This window comes from Apodemus sylvaticus, chromosome 9 (assembly GCF_947179515.1).
Source record: "Apodemus sylvaticus chromosome 9, mApoSyl1.1, whole genome shotgun sequence".
Lineage (NCBI taxonomy): Eukaryota > Metazoa > Chordata > Mammalia > Rodentia > Muridae > Apodemus > Apodemus sylvaticus.
Window position 1 is genome coordinate 106474252 of NC_067480.1, and position 22559 is coordinate 106496810.

The 22559-nt window shown below is 44.6% G+C and overlaps 1 protein-coding gene across 3 annotated transcripts in view; it reads right to left on the reverse strand.

Moving 5' to 3' along the window:
* Nucleotides 1–22559, reverse strand: part of Tmem131 (transmembrane protein 131) — a 141647-nt gene that overhangs the window by 55701 nt on the left and 63387 nt on the right. For all 3 annotated transcript variants that reach the window (XM_052192990.1, XM_052192989.1, XM_052192991.1), the window contains exons 4-5: nucleotides 16421–16489; nucleotides 741–864 (exon numbers count right to left, since the gene is read on the reverse strand). In XM_052192990.1, the coding sequence (XP_052048950.1) occupies nucleotides 741–864; nucleotides 16421–16489 (193 nt within the window). The remainder of the gene's footprint in view (nucleotides 1–740; nucleotides 865–16420; nucleotides 16490–22559) is intronic.

The following is a 22559-nucleotide window of genomic DNA, read 5'->3' on the forward strand; positions in this document are numbered from 1 at the left end:
GTGAGGGCCTGGTCAGCAAGGAACAGGCTTCTGTTCTGCAGCCAGCAACAGTGTGATTCCACTGAAGACCTCATGAGTCTGAGGCGCACCTCCTCTCAGAGCCTGGGACAGGAAGGGCTGAGCAGACAACCCCCTGAACTCCAAGCCACGTCCCTGAGTGAGCACTAGCTGAAGGCATCAAGCTTCACTAACTCCTTGCCCAGCCACAGAAACCTCAGCTCCTTGCTGAGGCCCCGCCCACCTGAAGTTAAGAGGAGAGATGGTGGCTCCTGCCTTCAGTCTGAGCCCTGGGGGGTGGGAATTTGGGTGGGGAGGGATGGGGGTGTAGAGGCAGGCAGCTCTCTTGAGTTTAAGGCCAGCTGGGTCTACAGAAAGAGTTACAGGACAGCACAGGGCTACACAGAGAAATTCTAATTCGGAAAAACAAAAACAAGAACAGCCCCCACCCTACGCACCGACCACACACCCCCAGGCCACACACTCCCTCCACCCCGGCCACACACCCTCAGCTATGAGAAGGCTGGATTTTCAAGCGCTTAGGAACTCTACACAGTTACCATTACTTGAAGGGAAACAATGTGCATTTAAGGATAGATAATATAATTCTTATGAAATGGGACAAACTGACATCTAAGTATGAAAACACTAGAAGCAGATTTTAATCACAGCAAAATAAAGTTATTAATAAAAATGCAGAACTTCAATTTCAAACAAAAGCAGTGTTCAGTAGCAAAGCTTACCCTGTTTTGAAAAAATGATGCATGGAAGTGTGCTGTGGTAGCAGATATTGATACTAAAGTAATAGTTTCTTCAGAACTAGGATTATGTAAGTAGACTTTTTCCATTTTTGGCATTCCAACTGGCCTGCAAAGATAAGAAGAAAAATGTCAGAAAAGCAGACACTTCTGCTTTTAGAATAATCAGTAATTGTTTAAAAGTCAAACATATAGATTATTAAGCAAATTCATATGCAAATACCTTAAAATAGTGAAATACATGTATTCCCTCAACAAATATCTGAGTGTCAATTCTGTGTTACACACTAAGTCAGGTGCTATAGTTCAGAGCAAATACGTCTCAGCTGAATGGTGCCCATGCTCTGGTGCCAGTCTGGGAGTGCAGGCTGTTCTCTCCTCACTAACACCACCCTGCCTCTCCTCGAATTCCACAGGCACAGACAAACTTAGCAGCAAGGTTGTGGATAGAAATCTTGCGAGTTGGGGACTTCTGCTATTCTTGACTGATAGAGGGCAGAGACAGAAAAGCTTCATTAACCTGCCACAGCCACACTCTGAACCTGAATCCACGGCCTAAACTGCCTCCTCTCTCTCAAGGGAGCACCGTTGACTACACCCTCACTGGCTCATGGGTCCACTATGACAGCCCTTTGGTGTCCCTTAAGCAGTCCTTCTGCAGCCCCTCTCACTGGCTGCCCTTGCTTCTCCGGCTTTGCAAACGCCTTTCTTCAGGGCTGATGGTCTCATTGGCATGTGGGTCCTACATTCCTGTCAAGATTGTCAGCACTTCACAGTCAAAGGCCACAGCATGTATCACTGAGTGCAGTCAGGGGCGTGTGGGGAGCACATGCGCACAGCTTGCTGGCTGGCTTCCCCACTTTCAGTATTACAATACCCTCGAGAATCTGACGTTTTAGACCCAAATACGTAACTAGTGAGATTTTCACCATGCAGACTTCCATTTGAATGGAACCTTCAGACTGTGAAAGACCCCAGCTCCTTTGCAGACTATGTGTCAAGCCTGTCCTCGAGACCTAACTCATTCTCTAATTCGGATCCAACTTTCTTGTACGAGGTGCTTTCCCCAGGTAACCCTTCCAGGGCACACTTGTAGAAGCCTTGTTTTATGATTCAGAGTTAGAGCTTAAACACAGCCAGAGCTGTGCTTTCTAGTTGTGTCAAGTGTACATCACACAAGTTTTATCCCTACCTTTTCTTCAGTTCAGTTGTCTGACTAATTTATTATTTGGGAAATTTATAAGCCAAAGAATAGTTTAATTTTCACCAGTCTAAGAAAATGAATTAGGGGCTTTACATTCCTTTAAGGATGGTAACTTATGTTAGGACACAGGCTAGTCTTGCTCTCCCAACTAATGCCTTCAAACATTGTTAAAATGTAAAAGCTAGAGAGAGGATATCCACAGTTGTGGAGGGCAACTGATCATTGGGAGTCCAACTCTAACAGACACATCTACACAACACAACCCCTCCAATGGTGGCTCAGCGAGTACACAGAGAGGGGGTGGGAAGGTCTGAGACACCTGCTGTGATATACTGTCTTCTATACATGTACGACACAGGTGAAATCTCAACAGCATGGTTGCTTAAACAAAACCTGCATGATGACTAGACCGTATCAACTGCCATGCCTACATACACAGGGAAAGCCCACTCCTAGAAGAATCATGGCAATAACTGGGTGCCAAGAGGGAGAGTCACTTTCTCCATGGATGGACCCTCTGAAACACTACCAATCCCAAATGCTCAATCCTAACCACACACACATGAGCAAAACTAAATGACCTCTGAGGCTGTATTTGTACACGCCTGTGATCTATACATATATGCACTTATATAATCAATAGGGTGTTATAAACTGGAGAAGAACTGAAGGAGGGACAAGAGTTGGAAGGAGAGAGGACTGGAATGGTCTGAATACAGCACTCTTGTACGAAAAAAAATAAATTCTGAAACACTGAAAAACAAACAAATGAATAAACTCAACTGAGAAACTGTTCTTTGGAGGAAGAGAGGGAAAGAGGCTGCCTGAACGGGCAGACAGGACAGAGGAGAGGCCAGGGAGGTAAAAGACAGCCTGGCCTGACAGTCAGGCTGTGGAGGGAAGGTTGTCTGGACTACAGCACAGAGAGCAACTCCTTAACCAAGTGTAGAAAGGTTATGGTTCCCAACTCTCCCCTCAGGTCTTCCTGAGATCCAGTTCTGTACATAATGACCTAGGAAGGCAATCCTGCCCACCAATAGTTTGGCCTAGGCACTGTCTCAGGGTGCAGACAATGTGGGTTAGCCGAGAGCTGGCTGTGCAAAACTGGGCCTTTCCACCTTGGGATCATCCTAAGTCAATGAGAAACCCTGGGCAGGGCCTGACCTGTCCTTACTATACAGCAGCCCCATAAACACATACAAGGGCGAGGTGCTCAGTGTGCTGGCCAGACTCCCCCTTCTGCTGTGAAGAGCATCAGACTTCCCTTCGCTGACATTTTACCTGTATGTTTGGCCACAACCAGCCACGTAGCCCCCTTGGAACACGCTATGCAAATGGTTTCTCATTGTGTGGGTCTTGTTCTGTACTTGGTGGTTATCAATTAGAGCACAAACTTTTTTTTAAAACTTTTATGTAACCCAAGCTATAAAGTTTGCCTCTTGTTAATTGTGCATCTGGATTTCTATCTTTTAAAAATAACAATGGGCACATACAAACTGTTTTCTTCCAATGGCTTATAGTTCAGCTCCTTACATTCACGTTTATCTGCATGATAGCTCTATAATGCTGACAGAGCCTCCATTAAGTTCATATTTAGTCACATGATAGCTCTAGCTTTACATTGCATTCTTTTGTGGGGTATGATGTGGAGATCAATATTTACTCTTTTGTACATGGATATCAAGTGGTCCCAGCACCATTTACTACAAAGGACAGCCTTCCCCTATTAAATTGTTTTGGCATCACTGTGAAATCAACTGTCAATAAATCTATTTCTACAATCAAAATTCTTTTGCATTTACCTATGTGTCTGTCCTTAGGGATATGTCTGAGCCGCCATTGCTTTGTAGAAAGCCTTTGAAAATGGAGGGCTTGCTACCAAAATGGCTCGCTCAGCGTATGAAGGCACGGGGACCAAGCCTGACAACTTGAGTTCAGTCCCCAAGACCCACATGGTGCAATAGGAGAACCAAGACCCTCAAGTTGTCCCCTGACAATCATGTATGTGACCCCATACAAGTAAACAGAATTTAAAAAATTTTCTATATAAAGTTTTTGATATTGGAAAATGTGCTTCCTTCAACTTTAGTTTCTTTAAGGGTGTTTTGGATCAGACTGGTTGGGATCCTTTATATGGCTGTGAATTTTAAGATACGGTTATCAATTTCTACACAAAAAGGCAGGTGAAATGCTGATTAAGAATATATTCAATCCGCCATCTTAATTCCTGCCATCTAATACACTAAGAGCTGTGAGACAGATGGCTTCCTATTTACTTATTTCATTTCTCTTGGTCAGTACTTGTAGGGTTTTTGGTATTGTTTTATTATTATTATTATTTTGGTATGGCATATGGCTTCTGTCAAAAATTTAAGAATTTTGTTACCTTGGACGCTACTGTGAATGGACTTTTCTCCCCACCCCCACCCCAGCCCCTGATGCAGGCAGGGTCTTTATTTAGTCCAGACTGCCTTTGCACTCATGCCCCTCCACCTCAGTGCTGAGTGACAGGCGCATGCTACCATCTGGCTGAAACTGTCTCTCTCTTTAAAAAGATTATTCATTTCTACTGAACAAAACCATAGTTTATTTTTGTATGTTGGTCTTGCAGTCAACTTACTACTTCCAGTAGCCTTAATTTACTGTATTATAATTAGAGTCGGTATCTAGTCTATAGAACAGGGAACACTTGCAAGTGGAGATGCTTGCTTCTTTTTCCATCTGGGTGCCAATTGATAATTTCCCCCTACCTTATTGCCTGAGTCAGAAGAATAAGATGCTGAGGAATGCTGACAAGACCCCCCCCCCACCCCTGCTCCTGATGCAGGGGCAGTCTCCCTCTCTCAGCACTGTGCATGACATCACCTTGGGGTTTCTGAGGCCATCGTCATTAGGTTGGAACATTCCTTTCTGGTCTTGGTTTGTTCAGAAGGATTACTATGGAACAACACTGTAGATCTCTGCTACCTTTATGCATGATCTTATGTATTCCACTTTATTCTCCTAGAATAGTATTTGTTTATGGTGTATGATTCTCTTACATATTGATGAGGTCTGTCTGTCGGCACTTTGTGGGGGACTTCTGAGCCTATATTCACAAGTAGTGTGTAGTGTGTGTCTGGTTTGGAATGAAGGCAATACACCAAACAGACCATGTGAGAAAGGCCTGACTCCCGTCGTTTGAGCCGCAGCCTGCTTTCAGAAGCTCTGTGGACCGACCCATGTTTGGCTTCTCATACAGGTACTCAAAATTCTTAGGTTTTGATTTTTGACTCTATTCAGATTTTCTACTTATTTCCTCCACTTTATAAGTAGATGGTAAAGGTAAATAAACACATTCCTCGCATTTTGAAAGATACATAGCACAATATGTACTTTCTTTTAAAGCCCTGCTGTCCCTGTACAGTTCAGAAAGACTGCAGGCGAAGCGGTTTGTCAATCCCCCGTGCTTTTGTTGGTGTCTAGTACACGCAATCTCATCTAAGAGAAAGACAGGGTGAAGATGGACAGGTACTTTAAAGTCTCCCTCAGACAGGGCTGTGGGTGGCCTGCTACACAACAGGGCTCAAGCAGACACGCGTGGAGGTCCAGGAGTCTGGGAGCGGCCAACGATGGGAGGTTTGACTCACAATTGGCTGGGCCTTGCTTTGTCCTCTTCTTGAGGCATCAAGGAAGAAACATCCTGGGCCTTGCTGAGAGAAGGGTTATGGGAATTAGGAGTGACAAGGACAGAGAAGATGGCGGAGGCACCAGCAGGCTGCCGCAGATGTACATGCTCATAATGTGAGGGCTTCCCTTTGTAGGAAGAGCCTGCCCCGTCCAGCTGCCCTCTACTCCCCCAGAGCAGAGTTCTCTGCATCTCCTTCTCTAGGCTGCGTTACCACCAGAAGCTCAGTAGTTAAAGGCAACATCCACTCATTACTGCACGGCTTTCTAATACTGACTGGTTTATCTGCTCAGGGTTTCACAAGGCTTCTGCAAATTCTTAGCATGCTGGGTTCTCGTGCAGAACTCAAAGTTCTTGGTTAAATGTACATACTTTGTTGGCATGACTCATGCCGTGATAAGTCTCCCAGCTTCCTCTACTTCCAAAACCAGCAAAAAGAAATGTTGCACCAAGTTTCTCTCTTATTTCTAATGTCCAGCACGTCTGCTCCTCGTGCTAAAGTCAGCCTTTGAAGGCTTTGGGACAAGGTCAGGACCATACAGATAGCTCTCCATTTTAAAGATGATAGGATTTAGAACCTTGGTTACAGTCATATCTGGATTAGTGCTTGATTGTAAAGTTAGGAGATGTATATGTGTATATTAGAAATCTGAAATTCTCCCAATCATCTTCAGTTCTGACTATCACAAACAGCATGTGAGATCTGCCTGGCTAGACAAGTTGAATTTAAAAATAAAGCTAACAAATACCCAGTCCCCTGCCAGTGCTGGTCCTGTTTGTTCCCATTATTGGCTGCTCCAAACAGGAGTCGGAGACAACAGTGGGAGGTATTTATAGATGAACACAGCCAGAGCAACTGGACATCTTAGTTCTCTGTGCTGCAAGACCATACTGTCCAGATTCTAGACTGTCAAGCTTCTAAGAAGGCTAAGGTTCCAAAGAGTTGGGAGGGGCATCTAGGAACCGGAGTGGCTGGGAAAGCAAGCTGCAATCCTGTGGTCAGTGGTGATTTTCCTCTCACTGTTTCCTGCAAGCACAGGAAACAGCTGCAGACGTGGTTTCCCAAGTGTCCTAGACCAACCTTCTGAATGAAACTCAGCCTTCTGTTGTGCAGCCTCGGGCAGGAAGCTGGGCCAATCAACACCAGCACTTTGTACAAGTCCATCACCACCACATCCTACAGTTCCCACAAACACATGCTCTAAAACTGTGCATGAAAAGAATTAGATGTGGAAAGCTACAAAGCTCCAAACAACTCTTGGGAAAAGGAGGCCTCCTTGATTTTCTTGGAATACCAGAAAGTAATTAGGGAGAAAGAGCTTTCATACACTGATTTTAAACTGAAGATTTGAAGCCAATTTTTCTGCACCTAATAATTATATGAACCAAAGAATGTAGTGAACCAGTTTCTACCCCAACCATCCTTTACTGCTTGCAGTAAATGTCTGAGAGAAAGATGTTGTTATGGAAACAGAAAACACTTAGGAACACAGGCATAAATAATTTGGGGGAGGGAAGAAGGGGGGCTGGGAGTACCCAAATCACGGCAGTGTCATCTGGAAACGGGACAGGAGAGAGAGTGAAGTAGAAAGGAAACGGAAGAGGAGGAGGAGGAGGAGGAGGCAGCAGCCAAGAAAAACTTATTTGGGGCCTGGCCTGGAGAGGTGGTTAAGAGCACTTGTTGCTTTTGCAGAGGACTTCGGTTCAATTCGAAGCACCTGAACCCTTACACAGTGGCTCTAATTAGCTGTGACTCTGGGGACCCAGTGCTTCTTCTAACCTCTTCAGGTACCAGTCACATACGTGGCATACATATACATATAGATACACAAAAGTCTTTTTTAAAAAACGGCCCATTTCTTCAGAACGTTAGTTTTACATCTGTGCTGTGACACGAGTGCGAGCACAGAGGTGAGGACCGTTAGTACCAGGTCTCCTAGAGAGCGGCGAGGTACGCCTCAGCACAGCCCACACTGCGGCAGCCCCCAGCCATGCTGGCGTTCCGCAGCACACCACACCTTCCCTTCTCAGTACATCTGAGCTGGGGACAGAAAGGCCCTACGCTCCCTTGTGGCCAGGACAACCAAGAGTCCACACTGCTGCCACTACTCCTGCCCCTCCCGCCTCACCAGAAGCCCAGGAAAGCTGAGCTGCTTCCCTCTGCCTGCTCTCCCGGCCTTGCTCAAGGCCCGCTGTAGTTTCTCCAGAGCACCTCACTGTGCTCGTGTAGACAGATAGATGCCCTAACTTGTGCTGGCCAGAATGACGATCCTTTTTAAGCTTTACAGTGATGCGAGGTCACATGGAGTCACTAGACACTGTACTCTGGTCCTAGATCTCGTTCTGGGCTTTGGCTATGCAGGCCTAGCCTCTCTATAACTCTGGGGAGCAGAGGCAGGCACAGCCCTGGCCAGTCAGTCATTAGAGGACAGCTGAGAATATAATGTAAGTGTTCTAAGCACATTTAAGGGAGCCCAGGCTGGACGAAGGTGGAGAGTAAGTTGAGTGTTGCCAAAGTTCCAGCTTCAAACCCAATTCCAGAAAGCAAATTAAACAACACACAAAATAAAGAGGTGGCTATGTTACTTAGGAGCGTGTGTCTTAGTGTAGGTCTCTATTGCTGTGATGAAACGCCATGGAAGTGCCTTGGGGAGGAAGGAGTTTATTCAGCTTACACGTCCACATCACAGTTCATTAGCAGAGGAAATCAGGACAGGAACCCCATCCTAAACGGATCAACTACCTGTATGATGGACATTTCGTACCCTCTGGGGGTGTGGCTGTGTGTGACAGCATCAGGCTTGATATTCAAACTCAACTTTGGGTGGGATGCATCCCGCCTCTGTGTGGCTGGGAAGAGACCACGGAAGCAGAGGGAAGCATTTCTATCCGTGCACGGCAAGCTGTGAAGGTTGTTTTGCACAATAGGACTGAACTCTACTGACTGGTCGTCAGGAATATGAGAAGCCAAGGGTCTCAGATCGTCTTCTATAGGATCCGCTGCCCACTGTGTGATCTCTCTTGATGAAACCCTGACAACCTAGGAATAGTACTACATCCACTGATACACACTTCTTACACAGTTGCTTCAGGGACTGGACAATGAATCCAGCTGGAGTGACCACTGCTCTCTGCTAAAATGTTTTAGACTAGAGAGAAAGAAGGCTACAGAAGGCAGGGCGGACACAGTCAGCAGGGCTGTTCCCATCCTTGGAGGGAAAGAGCATTGGTACTGAGAAAACAAGAGGCTGCCCAGGAGAGGCCATAGGAGTCCTGGCAGCCTTAGGTAATGTTCACCTTCCTGTCTGTTACGGTGGCTCAATCAGTCTTTTTGCCTTAAGGAGTTTCAGTGTTCTCTCATTTATAATCAAACAATTACAACACTGATCGAAGCAGAAGTACTATAGGCAATCTAAACTAAATGCCAATTTTCGGATTCTGTAAATATATGGAAATGATAGCTAAAAATAGGACTGAACTGTTGCTTTCAAACTTACAAAACCACAAGGGCCTGGGAAGATGGCTGCCTCAGTTGATCTAGCATCTGGTGTTCTAGAAGGACCAGCAGCTACAGAAAACCTGGGCATGCATCTGGCCAGCCGTCTAGCTATGGCTGAACTCCAGGCTCAGTGACAGAATCCTTTGTCTAAGAGAGAGAAGGTGGGAGAACTCTTAAATTAAACTTATATGGTGGAAGGAGAGAATCAAATTCCTACAAGTTGTCCTTTGACCTACACACACACACACACACACACACACACACACACACACACACGGATAGCTGCTACCCGTGTTCAGTGTATGTTCATCATTTGTTTTCTTCCTATGTATAGAAACACTGCATTTCCAGTGCCGAGAGATGACTCAATGGCTAAGAGCATTTACTGCTTCCAGAGGACTAGAGTTTGGTTTCCAGCAACCACGGCAGATGGCTCACACGTGCCTGCAACTCCAGTTCCATGGGCACCTGCACTCATGTACACACACACACACAGAGTCTCTCTGTCTCTTCTCTAAAAAAACAAAAGAGGGAGGTTATTTTCAAGGTATATAGAACATGCCCAGAGTTAGAAAGATCACACTGACTTCAGGAAACAGTTGCAGCTTTCAATATACATGGAATAAGAAGTGAAGAATGTTGGCATTCATCATAAGACAACAGGAACTATTAATCTCCCCCCACCCCCGTGTGTGTGTGTGTGTGTGTCTGTGTGCACGCGCACGAGGGCATGTAAGCATGAGTGTAGAGGTCAGAGGACCACTTTTGGGAGTCAGTTCTCCTCCCACACCACGTGGATAGCGGAGACTGAGCTTGGGTCATCAGGCGTGGCAGCAGATGCTTTTACCCACTAAGCCATCTCCCTGGCCTCAAGATCAAATTTTAGCATTATAATTTGTTGACAGCATGGATCATATGTCAGTAAATGCCATATGTGTAGCAACAGTCTTTGTTTTCAAATAATCAGGCCTGAGCCAGGAGAAGCTAGCGGAGCACTGAGGGCCATGGGAGAGCGTGCGTAAGCTTCATGAAGCCTTTCTCCTGAGGGATGGGAGAAAAGATAAGCTCTCCACTGAAAGCACGTAACCCACCCACATCCTCAGTGGTGAGGACTGGGGACATCAGGCTGGGAATCAGGCGTGTGCCAGAGGTGTGGAAGAAGTAAGGAAAGGCACTCCCTGCAGGCAGGCTTCAGGTAGAGCGAATATGTAGATGTGTGCTCACAAGGCAGAAGCGGCAAGAGGAAGGGGCCAGGTGTCCCACAGAGTACCAAGGACACAATCCAGTGTCCTAATGAAAGGCCCGAGCCAGAGCAGCCACTGCAGAGCTCAGGACGGCAGCACGCTGAGATACAACATTCTGCCTCCTCTATCCTGCTGAGTACCGCTCACTTGTAACAGGACAGTTACTACAACACCCTGCCACCAATTCTATACCTAGCCTGGAAGAGGGGTACTTCTATACACTGAACAGTATAGAGGGGAAAAAAATCCTCCCCAGAACTCCTTTATACCTATCCTCATACCCCTAGCTAGCCTGGGTCATTCCTACCTGTAAACTGACCCTAAATGAGAATGGAAATGTTAAATCCAATGTAAACAGAGTTTGCTCCAGAACCAGGGACAGGCTCACTTTGCCTAAGGGCTGAACAACTGAAAAGAAAACTGAACTGTATTAACAAAAACAAACATGGGTGGGATTGCAGGGGGTAGCAGGTGTCCTCAGGCACCAGGCAGACAGCCTACAGCAGCTCTTCCTTCTGCAGGGGTGCTCTGACCTTGCTACTTAGTAAGAAAAGCAAGAGGAAAATAGATCAATGCAGGAAGAATTCTGATTAACTAAAAATGTCTGCTTCTAAGACTGGAGGAAAAAAATCTAACTCAAAGAGGATGTGAGCTAGCAACTGTCTACTTCCTGAAGCCTCTTAGGAATAACTTTTTATAGTAAAAACATAACTCTGTTTCTTGTTATGAAGCTACTTTTGTCTTAGAAGAACTTGGGCTCTAAACTACCAAACAAAGTATTTTAAGCAAAAGAGCATCCATTTTCAGAGACAAGAGCACTAAATTTCGGAATTTTGATGTCTCTATCCATACAGTGGCTGGATGCTAACACCCAGGCTGGTCTAAATTACATTCCCCAGGATTCCTTTCTAGTGCAGTTCTCATTCATGAGAGCTCAAGACAACAGACACTTTGGAGAGTCTCTCCTGTGGGCCGGAGATAGGAAGAGAGCCAGCAGCTATTCTGTAGCAAACATACCTTCCCAAGCTATTGGATATTAGGTGCTTCTGGGAGTGCTTCTGCAGATGTAATTAAATTCCCTATCAGCTGACTTTTATCGAAGCAAGCTCATTCTAGGTGGGTCTGCTAATACTCCAAAGTCCCTTCTTCCGTGAACAACTTAGGCCCTTTTCTCAAACCATCTGGACTTTCAATTGCACTCCCTTGTTCAGGATCTCCTGCTGCCTGCCTGGAAAAGATGTTCCACATGTCTCACAGTTCTAGCTAGTCACCATCTTCCTCAGAATGTGCTTAACCAGTTCCCACACCATAAGCCAAACCTCTCATATGCCCACACAAACAGCTAAACATAGAGGCCTACACATTTAAGATCTCCAGCAAGTTCTGATGTTCAAATAAACCCCACTCTGTATATTTCCCCATTTGCCCACAAAGACCTACCTTCGGTAACCCCAGTTCCATCTTTATGAAATAAAACACACTCCATTTAATGTTCTTAGACTGGGTGCAGATATGTTTTTAATGGAAAAGCAATGTGTTAGGTAATTTAAGAAAATATAACAAAAAGCTATACACTCAGTGAATTATAACCACTAGTCATGTCTTTCTCACTGTCCCAGTGCCCAAAACTCTGAGCATAGCGAGCCAGCATGTTCTGGTTCTAGCGGGGTCCTCTGTGTGGGTCACCGATGGGGTCTTCTTGCTGTGCACGCACCTGCAGGTACCTAGGCTAGGACAGCCTGGGAGCATCCTACTCATGGTGCGATGGCCTGACCATCACTGCAGAGAAGAGTGCTACTGTGTGCTGTCCTCTGCCTCTGGAGCACGCAGCACAGGTCTCTGCCCTCAGGAGTTGCTCCTTCCCTGTGCTTCTAAGTTTTCCTCACTGTGTTCTCTGCCTTGTGTGTGCTCTGCTGAAGCCCATGTGTCTTCCCACACACATTCAGGAAGCTGGCACCGTTTCTCTTAGCTCATGAGTTTTTGGCTTCTCTCTGACCTGGGCCAGTCTCAGTAGGCACACCCGCCTGCTTCCTTTCCAGTCAATGATGACTTTACTATCTCACCAGCTACCTCTAGTTCATGACATCAAATTCTTCTCTAGCCATAAAGGATATTAAAGGTTAACGTTAATATTCTTTATGTCCTTTAATTGAAACTCTCTTGAGGGAAGAGTCACATTGTATGCAACACACCAGTTTCAGCATTGATTGCAAACAAAATATGCAAATAATTAAAATCAGCAAATGAATTCAACAAATATATCCATATAACTTGATGCTAATATCACACAAAATATTAAGAAACAGAAAAGTTCACAATATATTAAGTTGAAAAGCAAGTTAAAAGATAGTATGTTTATAAAACGTGGTTGTGCTTTTGTGACTCAACATAAATGCACAGAAGGACATGAGAAATGACAGTTTAAATGTAGAGGTTCTACGTGGTCAGACTGTGGAAGCTTTTCACATTCTTGTCCTCACAAGTATTTTATTTATAAATTTATTACGGTGACTATATACCACTCAGCACAATAAACAAAATCCCAGTTTTGTACTAGTGATTACCAACTTCTCAAGCTCCGAGGATCAGCAGACGAGCTCTTAGGGGGGTCTATAAAGTGTCACAACCGACTACAAGCAGAAAAGTCCCACTACTCTGCTTTTTGTGGCAGGCCTCAGTATGGTCTTGAACTTTTGATCCTGCTTCAGCCTCCTGAATATTATTATGTGCAATGTGTGTTTTAGGGAAAGGAAGCCAGAGGGCCATTCTTTCCTAAAGACATGCATGATTCAGAAAGCAGAGAAACTAACATCTCCCAAACATACTAAAACCGTCATTTTGGAGTCTTACTTAACTTCACCCCAATTTCTATTATTTTGGAGGTAGGACATTAATCAGACTTTAGGAAATGAACTTTTAGTTTCAATTCAGGTATTTTTCTATAAGAAAGGAGCTTTTTGTTTTTTTATTCAAATCTCAAAATGAAATTTACAAAACGCCCTCAATAGAGAAATAAAAGGCTGGGGAGAAGACTGACTGACTGACTGAGGTCAGATCCCAGTGCCTATGTAAAAGGCCAGGTGTGAAGGCGCACCTCTGTGATGTCACTGCTGGGCAGAAGACAAACAGATCCCAGGAGTTTGCTGGCCAGCCAGTCTGCTGAATTCCTCCTGTCTAGATATAACAGAGGAGGACACCCAGCACTGGCCTCTGACATCCATCTCTAGCCACACACATATGAACACACACATACACACACAAACCAAAGACTAAAACACCAAATGGAGACAACACAACTAGATGTGTCTCGAGCAGTCGCTGGCCTTGCCTACGACTTTGGTGCTGGGCAGTCCTCTTCATTCTCACGTCCATACCTCAAAACAACACTGAAGCTATCTAAAGCCAGCGCGGGCATGGAGCTCCACAATCCAGCTGAAGAATGCACTCAAAGCTAACTTAACTAGAGAAAGAAAAGCCTTTTTTTTTTTAATTAACCATATTGATAAACACCAAATAGATGCCCCTTCTCACTTAATATTTTTCATTTAAAAGAAGATTGTGATATATTCTGTAACTGAATTAAGAACTCTGTGCTTCTTGCAATTTTATCACTGCACCGGTCTTAGTGCATTTTGTACTGCTGTAATAGACTGTGTAATTCATAAAGAATAGAAGTTCTGGGCCTGTGAGACACACTCTCTCTCTCTCTCTCTCTCTCTCTCTCTCTCTCTCTCTCTCTCTCTCACACACACACACACACACACACACACACAGCAGCGCTAACATTCTTGATTAACACATGCACAGGCCCTGGGTATGAACGGGCTGGAGGGATAGCAGAGTGATAGAGAACCTGAGATCAGTTCCCTGCACCTACATGGGGTGCCTCATAGTCAGCTCTAACTCCAGCTCCAGGGATTCTAATGTTCTCTTTGCTTCTGCATGAGCATATGGCATAGACACACACACATAATGTATACATAGAAATAAACTTCCTTTAAGTTCCGGGAGGGTGTGTGTGTGTGGGGGGGGGTTCATAATCAAGGTCTTCCCAACAAGTCCTAACACTGCTATAGGCATTGTGGCATTGTGTGGGAGTGGTAGGCACCTGAACCAGCAGCGTAGCTCATAAAGGCAGCGCCTTCACTGCTTAACTGCCTCTGGGAGAGCCTACCCCCTCCTGAGGTTACCAACCTAACAGTACTTAAACCTGTCTCACAACAATGTAACATTTATTTCCTATCTGGACGTTATAGTCTTTAAACTAAATACCACAGAAGTCAACCTTACTGATCCAATGGCCGATTCTGAAGTGCACACACAGAAGTCAACCTTAGTGATCCAATGGCTGATTCTGAAGTGCACACACAGAAGTCAACCTTACTGATCCAATGGCCGATTCTGAAGTGCACACACAGAAGTCAACCTTAGTGATCCAATGGCTGATTCTGAAGTGCACACACAGAAGTCAACCTTACTGATCCAATGGCTGATTCTGAAGTGCACACACAGAAGTCAACCTTACTGATCCAATGGCTGATTCTGAAGTGCACACACAGAAGTCAACCTTAGTGATCCAATGGCCGATTCTGAAGTGCACACACAGAAGTCAACCTTACTGATCCAATGGCTGATTCTGAAGTGCACACACTTTTCTCTGTACGCCTAAGCCCCTCAACTCATCGTCTCTGTAAGAATACCATCATCAAGAAAAAAAAAAATAGGCTACTAAGTGTCTTTTGATTCTCAGGCAAACTACCCAGCCATGCTTCAGAAAATACAAATGATAGATCTGATTTCTATATCTGAAGCTATGAAAAAGCCACTCCAACTTGCTGTGTGTGTTACAGTAAAAGCAGCTGAGGAAGCCCTGCTTTGTTTGCTTAGCCAGAAGAGACCTAAAACAGTGACACAATAAAATGTCTAGGAAGGTGGAATACAGTGTTTCTCTGGCAGAGGACATGATGCTGTAAAAGACAGCTAGAGGGGCTGGAGATGGCTCAGTGGTAAAGAGCACTGACTGCTCTTCCAGAGGTCCTTAGTTCAAATCCCAGCAACCATATGGTGACTAACAACCATCCGTAACAAGATCTGATGCCCTCTTCTGGGGTGTCTGATGACAGCTACAGTGTACTTACATATAATAAATAAATAAGTCTTAAAAAAAAAAGACAGCTAGAACCTTTGACTCAGCAAAGCATATATAGTCTAATATCTACTACCTATTTACTTATCAGTCTCAAAATTGAAAACAGAAAACTTTTTTCCTTAGAAACTCACTGTAGGAGTAACAGGAAGGAAGGAAGGAAGGAAGGAAGGAAGGAGAGGAAGGAGAGGAAGGAAGGAAGGAAGAACTGACTCATATTACAAGGGCAGAAGAGTAATTAAACCCACAAGAACGTGTCCGACATTTAAACTTCATTTAGAACAGGCTTATTGCACAGTTAGTGTGGAAAAGTCAAGATGAGTCTGCCCACACCCGAGTCAAGCACACTACCAAATGCACTCACGCACAGAAGCAAACCCTAGATCACGTGCTTTCCCGGTGCAAACACTAATCCACAGCTTGCTCTTGAGCCTTTGAAGATTCTTCTGTACCAGGTGATGATGCAAGATGCCCCCTCATCCACTGCAACCGAGCCCAGGACAAGCACTTGTCTTTCCTTGAGTACCTGAGATGTGTGAAACCAGAGTCCCTAAGCAGGAGGGACCAGCTCAGACATATCTGTGGCATTGGCTGGGACCTTTCATGGGGTTTGTGGCCATATTACTTGTGACATGATGACACATGCACTTCAAGAGCATCACATCATGCAAAGTGCCAATAAGGTGACTTTAAATGCAGAGACAAAGTGCTAATCAGACGAGGCTTCGAGGTGAATGCCACTTCCCACGCTCGGACCCTCTGAGCCAGAGTGTAGTGTGTGGGCAGTGTTTAGACTTTTGAAGTTTATATTATGCCAGATTTCTCTCTCACACAGCTAACACAGCTAACACAACAAAAGGCAGGAGAAATGCAACTAAAACCGTCCTATAGCTCCAAGTACTTACTGCTCATGGAAATCCAGCATGGGCGGTTCAAATCGGATGGGCCTGCAGTTACCCCGGTACAGAGAAATGCTGCAAAGAGAAGAAGAAGTGTGAGAGCAGCTCCTTAATTCTGTAAATCACGGTCGATGCTTGACTTCTGTCACAGGAAAGCATTTTAAGACACCAGGAATCTGGGACGAGGTGATAACTCAGGTGGCAAAGAAAGGTCTGTGAAAGTAGAAATTTCTCAATAGACTAATGAAATTTACTTGATTGATAGATATCACTGGTAAAAATACAGTTTAACATGTTCTCTTAGATTTTTTTGACACAATATGATAAATTGCTAATACAATTACAGAAATTTAATAAAAGGTAGAGAGAAAAAGTACAATCACATTCCAACTGAGCGGCAAAGGGGCAAACATAAAGAATCTGGGTCTGGAACTTTCAGAGAATCAGAGCACTGAATCAAGACTCTCTGGGTATGGCTGCAAGCCTAGAGGCAGCAATGCCAGCAGAGCCTTAAGGCTCTCTAGGTAGTTTAGTCCAGACTATTTGGTAACTTTCCGACCAATGAGAGTGCCTGTCTTAAAAACAAGATGGATGATTCCTGGGACCAAGAGTTACTGCTGTCCTCTGCACACACAAGCAGACACACCACAGGGCCTAGCGCTCTCCTGGGAACATGCAGTTCACTCCTCTAAGATATAAGGAAACAGTGAACGGGTCTCAGTAAATGAGCTAATGCGGCGACATCCATAGGTCTAAGTACCTCCGCTGTCAGCGCTTGGAATGTGGAGGGAGGAGGCGTTTGCCTTTAAATTCAGCCTCCATTATGGAGCAAAATCCTATCTCAAACAAAACCACCAACCAAGGAAGAAAGAAAAAAAAATGGGGATACTTTTTTTACAGAAAGGTCTGTGAAAGTAGAAATTTCTCAATAGACTAATGAAATTTACTTGATTGATAGATATCACTGGTAACAATACAGTTTAACATGTTTTCTTAGATTTTTTTGACACAATATGATAAATTGCTAATACAATTACACAAATTTAATAAAAGGTAGAGAGAAAAGTACAATCACATTCCAACTGAGCGGCAAAGGGGCAAACATAAAGAATCTGGGTCTGGAACTTTCAGAGAATCAGAGCACTGAATCAAGACTTTATTAAACTCATGTTCTAGCCTAACTATTCAAGTACCATTTCCACTTGACTTGCTACTAGAACTTGTTAACCAAATAGGATTTTGCATGGCAAGCCTCTGATATCCTGACCCAACATGCCATGTAAGATATCAAGGATGTCTGGGAGCAGGTGGTGCTCCCATATCTAACTCTTATGTTTAGATACCATGAAGTGGGAAATGCAGTCGGCTACTAAAGTAACTTCCAAAATGAAGTCTGATATTTTTGTTTAAAGAAATGAGACATAATCTAAGACTACTGCATTCCCACCACGTGCACAATTCATAAGAACACAAGTTTTCTAATGAGGTAATTTCATTTAGTAGATCCAGGAAGTACCCTAAAAGCAGAACGGCACTGCTAAACTGGAAGCACTCAGCTCCAGAGTGTTCTGAGCTCTGCTGGTCTGCAGCATGCTTCCTCCGGGCTATCTGAGCATCCCCCGTCCTACATATGCATGCTGAGCACAGATGACAAAAACAGCAGCAAATCTCAACATCACATTGTCCTCAGACAAAACTACAGACACTAGGGGGGAGAGGCGGAGACAAACCACGCTCCCACTTTCATCCCTCCTTAGCCAGGGTCAGCATTCTCTACTTTAAAATAAGACATGTTCGGGACACCTGTTTGGCTTGGTTTTTAGATTTATTATTCTGTATGTGAATGTTCTGTCTTCCTGTATGTCTGTGCACCGCATGTGTGCCTGGAGCCCGAGGAGGTGGTGAGCCTCCATGTGGGTGGTGAGAACTGGACCCGGCTCCTTTGCAAGAAGCACAAGTGCTCTTATCCGACTCCCCAGCCCTAGCTCACGTGTTTCAAGCCTCAAAGTTAAGCAAGTCTAAAACCATACCAAGTTAAGAAAAAGGTAATGCCTGACACAATTGTGAGTCACTAGCCACACTCACATCTGTACTGAGTGTTAGAGGGGCAGAGGAGAACACGATATAGTTCTTCCTCTCACAGAAGCAAGATTCCACCCTGAAAGTTGCACATGAATACTTCTGTAAGTGGTAGGCATGACTGAAAAGAACGAAGCCCATGCATTCGACACAAATATGACAGCACTCAAGTCCAGCACACTGAGTAAACCACAGAGCGAGGAGGGCGCCCGAAGCTTGGGTGGTGGAGACCAAGGTTGGACGGCTGGATGTGCTTGGTGAGCTGGAGAGCCAGAAGACAGAAAACGTCCGAGTAAAGGAAGGAGAGGAGAAGGCAAGGTGAGAGGGCAAGTGAGGAGTGTGGCTACTATTGTCAATGTAAGAAACGCATTCTCCAGACATGTTCCTGACAGGCTCATGTGTCTGAACACTCGATGTCCAGCTGGTGGCGCTGTTGTGGTACGTTCCGGAAGCCGAACTGCGCTGGAGCAACTGGGCCACTGGAGCTGAACCTTGTGGTTTTGTAACCTGGCCTGGGTTTTGCAATGGTGCCACGCCAGCTGCCTCGTAGTTCAGCCATGACAGGACTGTGTCCCCTCCACTGTACACCTTGAGCTGTTTCTCATTAAGGACTCTGTGACAATAGTAAGGAGAGCTAAGTAATCCAGCAGTGCTTTAACAAAGGAGTCACAGGCTGCAGCGCTGCAGTGCAAAGAACAGATGCAGAAACTCAGGAGGGAAGCAGGGCGGAGCTACAGCAGCCCAAGCAGAGGAAAGGACAGCGACTGCTTAGGAAGAGAGGAACCAAGGATGACTGACAGACTTTAATGATCCGCAGGTAGTAGACTAAAAGAAGTGCGGGCGGTGCGGGATGTTCAAGAGCATCGGGTGGACCTTTTAAAGAGGTGTCTTATCTAGACCGAGCTAAGTAAGCGGCAGCAGGATACCGGGCCAAGCTTTGGTCCCGCTGCAGGAGCCTCGTCTTCAGCGTCCCAACTGTCTCCATCCGTGCCCTTCCTTCCCTGGCACCTCCTTAGGAGGAGGTTCTAATGCCCTGTGCTCAGCCTCCTGTAAACCCAGCAGGAGCAGCACCCAGCTCCTGCTAATGGGATTGACAGAACAGTCACAAGTAAGAAAGGAGGAAGCAGCGGGGAAGATTTGTCTTTCACAAATGTGTATTTTCAAGACAACAGCAGAGCCCCAGCTAAGGGATAAGTTCAAATGGGTCAGCACAAACAGGCACAGATCTGCATTGTCTTAAAAAACTAAAAATGTAGTGACACAACTGTCACGGGTCTGCAACTGATAAAATGATTCCACCATGTTTATTTACCTAAGACAAGACACTACTTAGTACTCTATTAACAGAGTGCAAATGATTAAAATGATGCCAAAAAAAAAACAAAAAAACAAAAACAGAAACAAAAGGGAGAGATAATATGAAAAATGGTTTATATCCCTTCACCAATTTCAATGCAAGCCAATCTGGGATGTTCTCATAGCTGTTTTGCTTTCTTTAGCAATTATTAGCTCTGAATTATCAATATAATTGTCTTCTAAATTTTTATGAAAAATTATTTGCATGACTAGGGAGCTATCTTAGTAAAATGCTTGCCTTGCAAGCACAAGGACTTCAGTTCGGAACTCCAGAACCCACATGAAGAGTCCAGTGTGTGGAGCACACTTGGGATACCAACACTAGGGAGACAGAGAAAGACAGATCCCAGGGCCTGCTGGGCCATCAGCCTAGACTATCTGCCCAAGGGCAGTGGGCGAGCTTGCCTCACAAAGAAAGGGTAGGGGATGCCTGAGAAACAACATCTGAGGCTGTCTCTGGCCTTCACATGTACACATATGCACATTAACACCTACAGACAAACTCTGTGTCTGTCTGTCTCTCCCCCTCTCTCTCTGGTACACAGGAACATAACACCCTCCAGATCTGGAGACAGAAACGCAGACTTTTCGGATCTCAAGCTAGAAAACAATGAAATTTTGAAGAAATGAACTCTTCTGTTTGGTTACCACTTGGGTCAAAGTTAAGCAGATGACTTCCATATGAAATCAGCACTTTCTTGGTGCTGAGGTGTTGTTAGGAATTTTACAGATGTCTGATTAGAATCAACCACTAACTAAAGAAAAGGTACTTTGACTCCATATGGGGAAGGCTTTGCAACAGGGTCTTAACTTATTCTGTAGTCAGGCTAGCCCCAGATCTTTGCTCTTCACACCTCAGCCTCCTGAATGCCGAGATTACAGCAGGGTGGGGGAGGTGCTACCTGAACACAGTATTAAAAAAAGTGTGGTCCATGGGAACCGGAACACACAGAATTCCTATGGAAATGCAAAGTGCGAGCACCCATCTTCAGCATCTGGAAGTGACCTGCAGTACCAAGCTGAGAAATCTGAACCCCATGGTAAGCGCAGACTCTCACATCTGGCAGTCCTATTTTGTATGCTGACTCACAAAGATCATTACAAAATAGATGGGGGAAGGGGCCAGCCATCCACAGGTAAGTAGTCCCCGTGACTGCTATAGATGGGCAGCTCCTTAAGCCAGTGAGCAGGGGTTCCCCTGCATAGTACAGGAAACATATCAGACACATTTTAGTTTTGATATGAATTCCACTAACTAATGATATTAATGATATCAAATGTCTTTCCATTTATTTATCAAACTACTTGTCTTTTGTAAATGGTCTGTTCTAACCTCTCTTAGGCAGAGATGCTGTCTGAGTTATGAGGCTGCCTGTGTATACGGACACTCTGGGACTCTGGCACAGACAACATATTTCCCTGGTCTTTTGAACAGCAAACATTTTTAATTTTGATGAAATATAATTTATCATTTTTCTTTATGATACACATTCTTGGTATTTTAAGAAAAATTTTCCCAGGTTGCAAATAATTCTAATGAAAGGCTGACACTTTATCCCAAGTATTTTATGCTTTCAGCGTCTTTCCATGGGCTCACTGCTGTGTGTTATGTGTTATGTGTTATGTATTATGAATGAGTTGGAGGGAGACTGGTCTGGGCTAAACAGGTAGACACTGCTACTTTTTATTTGCTTTGTTTTTCTAAAGTCATTTATAAAGATAAGAAAGACAAATCATTTATTCCATTTAAGAGTCAGGAAAATAAACACAAGAGAATATATTAATATGACAACCGACAACATATCCAAGAATTACATGTCAAGGCTAAGATGAAGACCAGCTGCAGAAACACAAAGGACCTGAGTTCAGATCTGAAAAGCCACTGAAAAACCTGGGCATGGTGGCTTGTACCTGTAACTCCAGGAAAGACAAGAGGATCACTGGTTTGCTGGCTGATAGCCCTAGCTCCAGACTCAGTAAGAGACCTTGTCTTAAGAAAATAAGGCATAGGGTGACAGAGCATGTGACACTTCAAAGACGTCATCTTATGGGGAGTTTTGGGCATGTGTGGTGTGTGTGTGTGTGTGTGTGTGTGTGTGTGTGTGTAGTGTGTAGTGTGTAGTGTGTGTGTGTCTGTGTGTGTAGTGTATAGTGTGTGTGTGTCTGTGTGTGTAGTGTGTAGTGTGTATGGGGGGCAGTGTCTCCTACTGGAACCTGGAGTTGCCAATATGACTACCCTGGCTAGCCAGCTTGCCTCAGATAGCCTGTCACCCATTCAGAAGCGCTGCACTACAGCTGGGCCACAAATCTCGCCCAAACTCCAGTCTACAGCTTCGAATGATAACCTGTTCTGATTCTGACCTCAAAGAATCCTGTTTTTAAGACTGCTGGAGTATTGTTAACTTCTTATACAGCAATGGAGAATGAATGTCAGTGGTCAGAACAATGTCTGCTATACATAAGAATCCTAATAAATATTTGCTAAATGAATGAATGAATCATAAACCCCACAACTTCCAGTCGTCTGCTTGAGTTTGCAAGCTGTTAGTACCTGCATAAATGTTTGTATTTCATCTCAAATCAGCCTTTTATAATCGCACTGCCTTTCACTATTCACAATATAGGCCACATGGTGACTTTATTATCCCAGTTTATAAAGAAAAATTTTGCTCAGGATGTTTTATAATGCTGCACAGCTGGTGAAATGGTA